Raw genomic sequence first — 14567 nt, 5'->3', positions numbered from 1 at the left:
GCGTGTGCGCGCGCGCCTATAGGCTGCAAATAAACCCTATTCTTTCTTAGAGTAAGTAGCCTATTAAGTATTGCTCTTCTTTCAAAACAAAAAGACTGGGCGCGCCCGTGCACATTGACGTCCCTTGTGTCCAAATCCTCTCCGTTCCATTCAGAGCGAAAAGTAAACAAGTGAGCTATTTGTTTAAAGCTCCCGTTGTTCTGTTCGTTAAGGCGAGCGAGCACTAATCTGCTGTTGAATAGGTCGATTCGAGGAGGAACAAATGTTACACACGATTTTCCAGCAACACGCCAACCTGCCGCTTTGACGGCTTTTGTTTGTCCCCAACATAATTCACCGTCCTATATGCATCACAACGGCAGGATGAGAGAATATTCATCAGGATTAAACCTAATAGTATTAGAGGATTATTATTAGGATTGGAATTATGTGATACTTGACTGGTCCCGCATAATGATGCCTGCAGACAGTAGGCCTATCTAAAATATTGCACAGGTTTGGCGACATGTGGGAATGGGTTTGATTTTCTACCTTGGTAGTTTTGAAGAAAAGGATGGCATTGCTTTTTTGTTTCAGTTATAAAATTACGTTTGACGAATCCACTGTCCTTGAGAGATAACACCTTTATGCCTAGGCCTATTTACAACCCCCCTAATCTGAATCGGGTAACCTGCGACTCATCGCGCCCAGTGGTGGGGGGTATTCGATTCACATGCTAAATTTTTTAGAACCTCTGATTTTAATTAGTGACGTATAAAAATCCCCGATTCGTTAAAGTCGTCACCTGAGCAGCCAGCATTCAGAGGCCAGTAACTTTTCAGAAGAGAGTTGGTTGACAGTATGGCTGCATCTACCGTTAGTTGCCAGATCAGGCTGGTTGACGCAAAACCAGTTTTCACCATAGACAGCATCCTTGGGTTGAATTTGGACAGGCCAGGACTACAAAATGTGTCTGTGAAGCTGTATCGACCTTGGACAGGTAAAATACTATTTATTTCTCTCTAGTAAATTCTGATAATAATGTATGTCATTGTCTGTGGAGTTATATTAGGTTATGTCTGGTGTTTTTCAGAATTGGAACCAACGCAACAGAGAAGTCACACCATAGTCAATAGACCATCGGAGCCTTCCTCAAAGATAAAGGGGACAGAAGATGAGCAGAAGCTCAACTGTAAACAACACTTTACGGAGTCCTACAGGAGAACATTAAACTGGTACATTGGGCGCAGGCCGCGGACGGCTTTCAGTAGCACACAGGTAAAAAAAAATTTTTTTTCATGCACAGATATGTGCAGTGTTCACAGGCCTCCATCGTGGTACATCAGTAACAAAACATTTTAATGACATATTTATTGTCGATATTAGCCTATATATCGGCTGAAGTGCAGTTTAGTGTTTTATTTTACCAACATGTTTTTTTGTATGATGTCATAACTGGGATTTTGCTGCAGGGTTACAGTTATCAGTATTTACATTTATTAGTATATACATTTGTAATAAATGTGTATCAATTTGTGACAGATGTTTTCATGGAAATACAATTTGATTGATATGATTTCTCCTTGGGGGCAGATTGAAGTCTTGGAGAGTGTGTTTCTCATCAACTCATACCCGGGTATTGACATCAGAGAAGAACTGGCACAAAGGTTACATCTGGATGAGGATAGAATACAGGTAGGCCTAAAATCAACTGTTTCGAAATTACATTTCAAATGGGGATGTTTTTACCCTAAGGCCTAACAGAGTTAATTTACTGTTCAACAGATGCCCCACATCACATAAAAAATACACGTTTTTTAACAATTAATTTGATTCATGTTCATTTATATACAGTTGAAGTCGGAAGTTTACCTACACTTAGGTTGGAGTCATTAAAACTAGTTTTTCAACCACTCCACAAATTTCTTGTTAACAAACTATAGTTTTGGCAAGTCGGTTAGGACATCTACTTTGTGCATGACACAGGTCATTTTTCCAACAATTGTTTACAGACAGACTATTTCACTTATAATTCATTATATCACAATTCCAGTGGGTCAGAAGTTTACTTACACTAAGTTGACTGTGCCTTTAAACAGCTTGGAAAATTCCAGAAAGTGATGTCATGGCTTTAGAATCTTCTGATAGGCTAATTGACATCATTTGAGTCAATTGGGGGTGTACCTGTGGATGTATTTCAAGGCCTACCTTCAACCTCAGTGCCTCTTTGCTTGATACAATGGGAAAATCAAAAGAAATCAGCCAAGACCTCAGAACAAATAACTGTAGACCTCCACAAGTCTGGTTCATCCTTGGGAGCAATTTCCAAACGCCTGAAGGTACCACGTTCATCTGGACAAACAATAGTACGCAAGTATAAACACCATGGGACCACGCAGGCCTCATACCGCTCAGGAAGGAGACGCGTTCTGTCTCCTAGAGATGAATGTACTTTGGTGCAAAAAGTGCAAATCAATCCCAGAACAGCACCCCTGAACAAGGCAGTTAACCCACTATTTCCCAGTAGGCCATCATTGTAAATAAGAATTTGTTCTTAACTGACTTGCCTAGTTAAATAAAGGTTAACCTTTTTTTTTTTGGAGAGAGGAACTTTGCCTAGAAGGCCAGCATCCCGGAGTTGCCTCTTCATTGTTGACGTTGAGACTGGTGTTTTGAGGGTACTATTTAAAGAAGCTACCAGTTGAGGACTTGTGAGGCGTCTGTTTCTCAAATTAGACCCTCTAATGTACTTGTCCTCTTGCTCAGTTGTGTACCGGAGCCTCCCACTCCTCTTTCTATTCTGGTTAGAGCCAGTTTGCGCTGTTCTGTGAAGGGAATAGTACACAGCGTTGTATGAGATCTTCAGTTTCTTGGCAATTTCTTGCATGGAATAGTATTGATTTCTCAGAACAAGAATAGACTGACGAGTTTCAGAAGAAAGTTCTTTGTTTCTCACCATTTTGAGCCTGTAATCAAACCCACAAATGCTGATGCTCCAGATACTCAACTAGTCTAAAGAAGGACAGTTTTATTGCTTCTTTAATCAGCACAACAGCTTTCAGCTGTGCTAACATAATTGTAAAAGGGTTTTCTAATGATCAATTAGCCTTTTAAAATGATAAACTTGGATTAGCTAACACAACGTGCCATTGGAACACAGGAGTGATGGTTGCTGATAATGGGCCTCTGTACGCCTATGTAGATATTCCATAAAAAATAGCCGTTTCCAGATACAATAGTCGTTTACAACATTACAATGTCTACACTGTATTTCTGATCAATTTGATGTTGTTTTAATGGACAAAAAGTGTGCTTTTCTTTCAAAAACAAGGACATTTCTAAGTGACCCCAAATTTTTGAACGGTAGTGTGTATATATGCAATTATATATATTTTGCATTGTAACAGCTTTCAGCAGTTCTTGTTATTACACAGAATAGGGACTCTTTCTTCTTGTAACAAACATGAAATAAAAAATCTGTTAATTACAATGTAACATGTAAAAATGAAATGCCTGAGTAATTACAGCAATAGCCTACTAGACAGGCATCTTCATGCTCTAAAACTAAAGCTAATTTAAAAAAAAAAAAATCCACATTATTTACACCATAAAGGCTGCTCTGTTGACACTGTTCCGTTCTCCACAGATCTGGTTTCAGAACCGCAGGGCCAAGCTGAAACGTTCTCACAGAGAGTCACAGTTCCTCATGGTGAAAAAAGCCTTCGCAGATCTCAAGGACAAAGAAGAGGAAGAGTCCTTATGATAAACACAGACCTTATAGGGGCCTTAATTACCTTAATTAAGGACCTCTCGCCCTCTCTTTCTCTCTCTCTCTCTTTCTCTCTCTCTATATATATATTTAATATATTCTGATGTGAATGTACATTTTTCTAGGGCAGCGTTTCCCAAACTCGGTCCTCGGGTCCCCAAGGGGTGCACGTTTAGCTTTTTGCCTTAGCGCTCCTAACATTACACAGCTGATTCAAATAATCCAAGCTTGATGATGAGCTGATTATATGAATCAGCTGTGTAGTGCTCGGGCAAAAAGTCAACAAAACCTGCACCGAGTTTGGGAAACCCTGTTCTAGGGTATGTTCATTTTTATAAACGGATAAGACCATTGTCAAATACATTTGTGGGTACGGCGTTTATTGAGCTATATTGGCAAAAAAAAATATGTTCTCCAACAATAGAATACATTTCTGTAAGTTTAGATGATTAAATTATTTAGTTTGCAAGCAGCTGCAGGTTGTGGGTGTTCCCAGAACGTCCAGAGATAAGCTCTCCTTATTGTTCGAGAAACACCCCGGTAGGAACCAATTTGTCTCCTTCAGTAGCGCCTCAGCAAGGCAATTAAGTTTAGGGGAGTGAGAGACAAAAGAGTAGCAGTGAGGCAGCCTGCCCTGCAGGCAACAGGAAGGAGATAGTATAAAGGTTTAGATCGTAGAGAAAGCTTTGAGAAAAGAAAGAAAAGTATATTTAAGATCATTTCAGATAATTGCATTTATGCTTGGCAGGCACCTCTCTTTTCTGACTAAAGAAGTAGGCCCATATATTTCTACTTGTGGTGTCATGCAGTAAAATAAAGATAAGGAACAGGGAATTTAAGTTTACAACTCAAACCAATAGGCAACCTCTTGACTAACCCACTACTCTGCTAACATGGTATGGCTGCAGTTTCACTGTCTTAACACAGGAGGGTGCTAAAGAATATCAAACGATTCTCTCTGTCTCTCTCCCCCCTTTCTCTCTGTCTAGTCCTTTGCCCCCTACTCTAAATCTCTGAGTCTATTCAACACCAATAAAATACAATTTCCCACAGAAAGAGTGAGTGATTCTGTGTTTTGCCCACATGTAGGCTACTGGACTCGTGTGATAATGTTTCCAATGCTCAGCGTTCATGCAGCAGTAAATACTGTATATTTTTTTCATGATGACTTCAAATGAAACTTTATTTGTCACATGCGCCGAATACAACAAGTGTAGACTTTACCGTGAAATGCTTACTTACCAGCCCTTAACCCTACAGTGCAGTTCAAGAAGAGTTAAGAAAATATTTAACAAGTAGACTAAAATAAAAAGTAACACAATAAGAATAACGAGGCTATGTACAGGGGGCACCGATACCGAGTCAGTGTGCGGGGGTACAGGTTAGTTGAGGTAATTTGTACATATAGGTGGGGGTGAAGTGACTATGCATAGATAATAAACAGCGAGTAGCAGCAGTATACAAAAGGGAGGGATGTAAATTGTCCAGAGGCGATTTTATTAATTGTTCAATGGAGACACCAGATCACCTGAAATGTGTGATGGGTGTAACTGCACAAAGACTGTCCCACATGCACCACTTTCCCAATAGGTTCTGAGTCAATTCCCACTTTGATTTATACAGAAATAAGATGTAGAGATCAGAGAACCTTGGCCAGCAGGAGTTCCCCCATTTTTATGTCTCTGCATCCAGTATGAAGGAAGTTGGAGGTTGTTTCGAATCCACAACTCTGGTGTTGCTAGTGCCATACTCTTGCTACACTTTTTTTTTCTCTCACTTTGGTGCAATTTTCACAAGTATGTGGTACATTTTCACAACTCTATGTACAGAAATCAAAACAGATCAAAATGGTTCATGTTTCAAAACTCTAAGCACATTTTCAATTGACTTTTCACTGCACCAAATCACTCTTTAAATTGATACATATTCAATCTAAGTATAGTTTTTTCAAACTGCAATATTCACTTTACTTTAGATTTTCTTGTCATGTGTTAATACAATTACACTGTAGCATTTTTTTGTTTTACCTCAAATGTATCAATTTGGCATACATTTATGTTGGAAGTTGAAACAAAATCATATATGGATGAGCCTGTAAATACTACATCATTCTCCATCACCCAGTGTGCTACAATAAGACAAAGTGGAAAGAGTCACTATGTCAAATCAAATTTTATTGGTCACAAACACATGGTTAGCAGATGTTAATGTGAGTGTAGCGAAAGGCTTGTGCTTCTAGTTCCGACAGTGCAGTAATATCTAACAAGTAATCTAACAATTTCGCAACAACTACAGTGGGGCAAAAAAGTATTTAGTCAGCCACCAATTGTGCAAGTTCTCCCACTTAAAAAGATGAGAGAGGCCTGTAATTTTCATCATTCATCATTCTATTCATCATAGGTACACTTCAACTATGACAGACAAAATGAGAAAAAAAAATCCAGAAAATCACATTGTAGGATTTTTAATGAATTTATTTGCAAATTATGGTGGAAAATAAGTGTCCATTGAAACGCACAACGACTATACCACTTAGCTAAGAATGATGTGAATAACCAAGTCAATAAACGTTAGGTAGTTAGATAGCAGGTAGTTAATATACTGCCTGGCAAGTTCATTGTATTAGTATCCAACTAATGTTAGGTAACTAGCTAACATACCTGTACATGCTGCTGTAATGCTATGCGGTTCGTAAGGATAGTGTAGCTAACAAATTGTCAGCCAACATAATGTGTAACATAACTTATTTGAAAAGTCATGCCTTTATTACATTGCTCAACATTTTATTAACATTTGTCATTAGTTAGTTCAATGAATTTATATTCGCTCTCATCAGACTTCGGCTGCATATTTTCCACCATCCTCTTCAAATCTGAAAACGTTGTGAAGCCACGCCCACTTTCGGAAGAATTGAATTATGGGCCCTAAAAGTATGAAATAGTGTCCTCTGCATGTATACTTTGTATTTTGGTGAATTTAGTACAACATCCGGGAACTTTTGGCATACTAACTATATCCATACTATGACCAATAAGCATACTATATACTCAAATCACGTCATAAATAGTATGGTTAGTGCGGTGAGTATGAGAATTCGAACACAGTTTAGGTAAAAGGAATAATAGAGACATCTTGGTTGGTTGTTGTTTTGTAATATGTAAATTATGTAAAATGTAGGCTACAGATACCGGTAGCCCTTATGGAAACTTGAAAATGTAACGTTTTCAACCCCTAGGAGTCAATTGTCAAATGTTCTCTGTATTCGCATAAATCAACAGCCTTGGGGTGCTTCAAGACATATTACAGGTTGAAAGGGGGCGTATACCTGAGGAGCTTGTGAGCAGGTGGGGACAATTTAGTAACTTTATTGGAGATTTCCAAGAGAGGGCTGTGAGATTGTTTTTTATTCAAACGGTCACTTCATTTGTACAATTCCAGAGTGAAAGAACAGGATCACATATTTGCGGTGGGCGGATAGAAAGTGACCAAATAGCCTACTAACTTTATGCAAACCAACTTCAAGAGCTGTAGGTAGGCTACTACAGGCCACAGCCCCACTTTGGGGGGAACATTACACCAGCATCACAGAGACAACATTCTGGGACGGATCGAGCTCCACAGTAGATAGTCTGCATGGACTAGAGAGGGTATGGCTGCGCGAGCGAGACTATTTAATCTAGCCACAATTGTATTCCTGTTTTCGAACTACTACTCCGCCTCACAGGCACCAGGCACCAAGAAAGGAAACTCGGAAAAATGCAACAATAAGGTAAAAAAAAGAAATGATCCGAGATTTCTGAAAAAGCTGCAGATTAACGTCGTGTCATGAGTGCGCGTCAAGTTTCAAGTCTCGTAGTTTGCTGAGTTCTTCTCATGTTCAGTTTTGACATTTTGTTTAAACCTAGATGTGGAAATTATAGCTATTTATCCCTAAACATTTTGGGTGGAAGTTTTTTTTAAACAAATGAAGTGAACACTTCAAGAAGTAAAAGCTTTGGTTGAAAGATATGTATATTCTACTTTACCTTTTTTTTCGTCTTGTTTACAGTGATCTTTTGTAATAGACTATCCCAATAAACCCATGAAGGATTTACATACAACCATGTTACCAGTGGTGTGAAAAGTACCCAATTGTCTTACTTGAGTAAAAGTAAAGAACTTGTTTTTAATTTATGGATAGGCAGGGGCACACAACGCGCAGACAGAGGCGGTAGGGATGACCAAAGATGTTCTCTTGATAAATGTGTGAATTGGACCATTTTCTTGTCCTGCTAAGCATTCAAAATGTAACGAGTAATTTGGGTGTCAGGGAAAAAGAATGGAGGAAAAAGGACATTATTTTCTTTAGGAAATGTAGTAAAGTACAGATACTACTTAAGTAGTACTTTAAAGTGTTTTCACAGAAGTTTTCACCTACAAAAACATGGAAAGTGGGAAAAAACGAATCTAGCTAGTAGTGGACAGTTTGTAGCCCAACTACAGTTGGAAATGGCTATTAGTTGTAAAAGGTGAAACTGTTGCAGGTGAGAAGTGGTGTGTCTGATCCATTGTCTCCAAAAAGGTGTTGACCTTAGTACAGTCCCATTTCACTGCCAATTGTCATTATAATGTGACAGTAGACATGGCACAAGGGGTGTCACGGACCTATTATTTTAGAGGGCGCATGAAGTATAATGATTAGAGCATAATCATTATGCCTAATTCTGTGTAAAAATAATTATGAAAAAAGTGCCAAACATTCAAAGTTCTTGAAATTTTCTGGATTGACTGACCTTCATGTCTTAAACCAATGATGCACTGTCATTTTCTCTTTGCTTATTTGAGCTGTTCTTGCAATAATATGGACTTGGTATTTTACCAAATAGGGCTGTCTTCTGTATACCACCCTTACCTTGTCACAGTACAACTGATTGGCTCAAACGCTTTTAGAAGGAAAGAAATTCCACAAATTAAATTGAACAAAAATGTATCATGTTTAAAAATGCTTGTTAGAACGGTCTCACCGACCGCACAAACCGTCATTCTGTAATGTCAGCCAAACTATGAAACATATTTGTTTGCAAGTGATCGACAGTTGAAGAATGTAACTTTTTCATAATGGATATATCTGGGAATTGCATCCTGGGGTTTCAGCGGAAGTCTGGAGGAAACATGCAATCAACACATTTCTATAACAGGTTATGTGTCCCAAATGGCACCCTATTCCCTATAGAGTACACAACTTTTGACACAGAGAAAGTAGTGCACTATAAAGGGAATAAGGTTCCATTTGGGATGCAGACCCAGGTGAAATCACCCCTGTGGTTTCCTTTTGTGCTTACAACCACAAAGTCCCGCCATACTACCTGGGACAACGAGATAGTTGTTTGAAGAGGGTCCCTGTCTTACCTCTATGGGCCGGTTAAAATGTTTAAATACATAGCAGAGAACTCAACACATACTGTAACGTTTCTCTGAACTAAATTAAATAAGGGAAATGCATTATTTCTATTTTGGAGAGTACACGGTCCACACCATGTGTATTTTGTTGGCATAAAATAAATGTTCTGATTGTAATTTGGAAGACTGCTGCCCAATTGTTTCAATGGTCTGCTGTACTTCCTATTACTATTATGTGGACAGCCATGTGATCAGAGGCAACAATAACATTGATAGCAGCAATACCACTAATCACAATACGACTCTGTTTTAGGTTCCTTGTTGTGTATAGACTCTAAGACAAAACAAGATGTCAATTTGTGTCTGATGTATGAGAAAAGACTGAATTCCTGGAGTGTAACCCTACACTAGTGTGATTTGCACCCATTGTCAAAGTCCCTATGATTCCTAGTCATGCCTTGATTTACAGTGTCAAAGGGATGGAAAGAAAAAGAAAGGACAAGGTTTTCCAATGTCTCCAGACGTACACAAACAGTGGCCTGGCCAAGTCTTTTATTGTGGTGGCCTTGGGATCTCTTACCAGCCCTGGCTTGACTGCACATGTGGGACACATGTTTCCTTCACTTTGTCTTTGTTAATCACAAACTCAAAAGAAATAACCCCCTCTTGTTCTCTGTTTTCTTTATGTCTGTAACATCTGGCTGCAGATGAATGATGTCGGGGAGGGAGGTGCATTTGCTTCATAGCGTTGATGGTGTGTGGAGGGAGAGTTTGTAAGAGGGAGAGTGTGTTTTCATGCTGAAATTTGTTCTGTGTTTATTTTTTAAATTCAACCTTTGTTTAACCAGGTAGGCCAGTTGAGAACAAGTTCTCATTTACAACTGCGACCTGGCCAAGATAAAGTAAAGCAGTGCGACACAAACAACAACAGAGTTACACATGGAAACTGTGTGTGCGCCATGCTCGCACCTGTGTGTGTGTATTGTGTTAACAAGGTTTAGAGTTATTCCTTTCCACCTCCTTGAGAGAGCATTGAAAACCACCCAACCAACTCGTATCCTTGGAGGCAGTTTTGTGTCTGTTCTGTGGGAAAGTTCCTGGTTGGCTAGCTCTGAATCGGGACAGAGCCATCGCCCCGGAGCTTTTCTCAATGAGGAGGCCTGGGCCTTTCAGATGCATGGCTGCCTGCCTTTGACTGGCAGGGAGGGAATCCTGCTGCTAGGGAAGAATGGCTGCTTGGCCCTGGTAAATGGGAGGTATGTTAAAAGTCCAGTGTGTCTGTCCACCCTACCAGGGTGCACTGCATTGTTGATGGTCTGGTCAGAAGCTAGCTTTATGAATGAACCCGTGCAAGAAATGAATAAATAATGAAATGGTCAGAATTAGAAATAAGTTTAGCTTTTGTGTGGAATTGTTTATCGAATTAGACTTTGTACAAACGTGCATAGCCGTGCGCGCACACCCACGCACTTTCAATGACTGGCCGTGTCCGAATACCCATATTAGCGTATTAAATAGTATGCGAAAAAAGGTTTTATAGTATGTGAAATTTGGAAAATAGTACTCCATGCGTCATCTAATGCGCGATTGCATTGAGTCCCGCCATTCGTTCATTGGTACAGCGCCTAAATGTATCTGATTATCAGCTGTAGTCAAACACGCAAGTCGGGAAAGACCAGTGACTTCCACTAGATCAAACGCCGAATTAGTATGCAGTTTAAGTATGTAGTACACTAGTATGGGTATTCAGATACAGCGACTGTATGAGTCTGACAGACTGAAGTCATTACCACCAATTATCCAATCTTTCCTCTTTACCTCATCAGTGATCTGCTACCCGGGGCATTTCCTACTTCCTGCCAAAGGCTCAGAGCCCAGAATGAGATTATACAGTGGTCTCTTCAAAAGCTCCAGAGTCAGACATCTCTATGAAGTTACGATACAAGGTACTCCCCTGTGTTTCAATATGACCCGACTGACCAGTAATTTAATTATGACTACTGTGACACAAAGGCTCAGACCCCCAAAGTGAGATTACACAGTAGTCCCTTCAAATGCTAAAGAAACACAAGGTACACTCCGGTGTTCATTGTTACTCCTCAGTAGTTATTTTATGACTACCACCATACAACGTGGGCAGCCATAGAGGTTAGGGTGCTCAATATAGTAGTTTGTTACCTTGTGTTGCCGTAGGAAGTGTTACTGCACTTTGTTGTGTTGGTTTGGTGGCTCAATATCCACAATTTTAGTTATTGTTTTTCTTTCAATGAGTTGAACAAGTAAATATAATTTATGCATTTATTCAAGTGGGGAAGAGACAAATGTGTGTGTGTATGCACATTAGTTTCTATGTTGCCCTGTCTTAGTAATTTTTTCACGCGCCCCCCCTCAGAGACACAGCTTAATGTGAGCTCTCACATTTTTCAACGTGTTTTTTACGAAAGGATAGGTTTGGATTGAGAGAAACTTTGATTTTTCGGCAGGTACATATGCAGGATGCTACCCTCTGTCAAAGACGCTTGGACCTTCTTTTTTGATATTTTCAGTGGTATTGTTAACACGCCCCTATAAAGAAAATGAGAATTAAAAACAGGTTCAGCCCCTGGTTTGACCGTGATCTTGCAGTTACTCTACCTCAAGAATTGCATTTGGCGAATGGCTCGGCACACACATACTCAGGCTGACTAGTTCGTGTTTAGGCAAATGAGAAATAAGGGCACTCAGGCTATCCAGAAGGCCAAAGTTACTTTAAGGAGCAGTTCTCTCTCTGGGTCTAACCCCAAGAAGTTCTGGAAAACGGTTAAAGACCTGGAGAATAAACCCTCCTTCTCACAGCTGCCCATGTCCCTTAATATTGATGTGGTTGTCATTGACAAGAAGCACATGGCTGAGCTCTTTAATCACCACTTCATTAAGTCAGGATTCCTATTTAGCCATGCCTCCTTGCCCGTCCAACATTTCCTCATCTCCCACCCCTTCTAATGCGACTATCCCCGATGCTTCTCCCTCTTTTCCCACTGCCCCGCTACAAAGTCTCTCCTTGCAGGCAGTCACTGAGTCTGAGGTGCTAAAGGAGCTCCTTATACCCCAAAAAACATCTGGGTCAGATGGTTTAGACCCTTCCTCCTTTAAGGTTGCTGCCCCTATCATCGCCAAGCCTATCTCCAACCTCTTTAACCTGTCTCTCCTTCCTGGGGGGGGGGTTCCCATTGCTTGGAAGGCAGCCACAGGTCATCCTTTATTTAAAGGGGGAGATCAAGCTGATCCTAACTGTTATAGGCCTATTTCTATTTTGCCCTGTTTATCAAAAGTGTTGGAAAAACTTGTCAATAATGAACTGACTGGCTTTCTAGATGTCTATAGTATTCTCTCTGATATGCAATCTGGTTTCCACTCAGGTTATGGATGTGTCACTGCAACCTTAAATTGTCACCATTGCCCTTGATTCTAAGCAATATTGTGTTGCTATTTTTATTGACTTGGCCAAAGCTTTTGATACGGTAGACCATTCCATTCCTGTGGGCCGGCTAAGGTGTATTGGTGTCTCTGAGGGGTCTTTGGCCAGGTTTGCTAACTACCTCTCTCAAAGAGTGCAGAAAATCTGCTCTGTCAGCCACTGCCTGTCACCAAGGGAGTACCCCAAGGCTCAATCCTAGGCCCCACACTCTTCTCAATTTACATCAACAACCTAGATCAGGCAGTAGGAAGCTCTCTCATCCATTTATATGCAGATAGTCTTATACTCAGCTGGCCCCTCCCTGGATTTTGTGATAAATGCTCTACAACAAAGCTTTCTTAGTGTCCAACAAGCTTTCTCTACCTTTAACCTTGTTCTGAACACCTCCAAAACAAAGGTCATGTGGTTTGGTAAGAAGAATGCCCCTCTTCCCACAGGTGTTATTACTACCTGTGAGGGTTTAGAGCTTGAGGCAGTCACCTCATACAAGTACTTGGGTATATGGCTAGACGGTGCACTGTCTTTCTCAGCACATATCAAAGCTGCAGGCTAAAGTTCAATGTAGACTTTGTTTCCTTGATTGTAATTGCTCCTCTTTCACCCCAGCTGCCAAACTAACCCTGATTCAGAGGACCACCCTACCCATGATAGATTACGGAGACATAATTTATAGCTTGGCAGGTAAGGGTGCTCTCGAGCGGCTAGACGTTCTTTACCATTCGGCCATCAGATTTGCCACCATTGCTTCTTATAGGACACATCACTGCACTCTATTATACTCTGTAAACTGGTCATCTCAGTATACCCGTCGCAAGACCCACTGGTTGATGCTTATTTATAAAACCCTCTTAGGCCTCACTCCCTCCTATCTGATATCTACTGCAGCCCTCATCCTCCACAAACAAAACCTGTTCTGCCAGTCACATTCTGTTAATGGTCCCCAAAGCACACACATCCCTGGGTCGCTCTTTTCAGTTTGCTGCAGCTGTGACTGGAACGAGCTGCAACAAACACAACGGGCCAGTTTTATCTCAATCTCTTCATTCAAAGACTCAATCATGGACACTCTTACTGACAGTTGTGGCTGCTTTGTGTGATGTATTGTTGTCTCTACCTTTTTGACCTTTGTGCTGTTGACTGTGCCCAATAACGTTTGTACCATGTTTTGTGCTGCTACCATGCCGTGCTGTCATGTGTTGCTGCCTTGCTATGTTGTCTTAGGTATCTCTTTATGCAGTGTTGTGTGTTTTTGCCCTATATTTATGTTGTATTTATTTTAATCCCAGGCCTCCGTCCCCGCAGGAGGCCTTTTGGTAGGCCGTCACTGTGAATAAGAATTTGTTCTTAATTAACTGACTTGCCTAGTTAAATAAATATGGAGTCAGAGGAGAGGAGCGAGCCGCTTTCTCGTCATTATCCAGAATCCATCATTCTTATAGCATAAACCACAACACTCCAAATCCCACTGTCCCTCACCATGCAGACATTTACTTGCTGTGTGTTTGTGTTGTAACGGTGTGTTTGGTAATGTCATTTTGCAGATTAGCTCGCTCTCAGCTAAACCTGGCTGGCCAGGACTAGAACAGACAGGAAGCCCTTCAGCTCTTTAGTCCCTTTATCACTGGATCAGGCTTTGGATCATCAATCCGCAGTGTCCTGCTTTAGCAAAACACACATTGAGAACCCACGTTGTTTATTTATAAGGCTCTCTTTCAGCCCACCGTAGGGCTACAGTCTTCAAAAAGCCTGAGTCCAAGACTATATTATTTTCACAATGTCTTCACATATGATAAGGAAATGTGTTTTTATTTTTAATTAAAACAATTTAAATTGAATGTTAAATTGGTGTCTAAAGCTTCCCTTTATGGCATTCTCCCTTTTAAAAGGTCTGTCTGAACTTGCCACAGCTTCAAACTTGTTATTTGAATGTCAAATCCTAATTGACTAACACAGCTATTGTGTCAACTTTGAGCAGCTGGGGGC

General features: G+C 40.4%; 1 protein-coding gene across 1 annotated transcript; it reads left to right on the top strand.

Annotated features, from left to right (window-relative positions):
* Positions 1–217: 217 nt before the first annotated feature.
* On the top strand, positions 218–4770 carry LOC120065656 (homeobox protein ANF-1-like). Its single transcript, XM_039016723.1, has 3 exons — positions 218–1257; positions 1573–1674; positions 3626–4770. Exons 1-3 carry the CDS (start codon positions 1021–1023, stop codon positions 3740–3742), a joined length of 456 nt encoding a protein of 151 aa, XP_038872651.1. The 5' UTR covers positions 218–1020; the 3' UTR covers positions 3743–4770.
* Positions 4771–14567: the final 9797 nt, after the last annotated feature.

The sequence above is a fragment of the Salvelinus namaycush genome, chromosome 20 (assembly GCF_016432855.1).
Source record: "Salvelinus namaycush isolate Seneca chromosome 20, SaNama_1.0, whole genome shotgun sequence".
In the NCBI taxonomy this organism is placed as follows: domain Eukaryota; kingdom Metazoa; phylum Chordata; class Actinopteri; order Salmoniformes; family Salmonidae; genus Salvelinus; species Salvelinus namaycush.
The sequence above is the reverse complement of the archived record's forward strand: the minus strand, read 5'-3'. Positions and strand labels throughout refer to the sequence as shown.

Coding starts and splice junctions, on each gene's coding strand:
- LOC120065656 (XM_039016723.1), top strand. CDS start 1,021: ATGTATGTCATTGTCTGTGGAGTTATATTAGGTTATGTCTGGTGTTTT. Junction 1,258..1,572: donor CGGCTTTCAGTAGCACACAG/GTAAAAAAAAAT, acceptor CCTTGGGGGCAG/ATTGAAGTCTTGGAGAGTGT. Junction 1,675..3,625: donor TGGATGAGGATAGAATACAG/GTAGGCCTAAAA, acceptor CGTTCTCCACAG/ATCTGGTTTCAGAACCGCAG.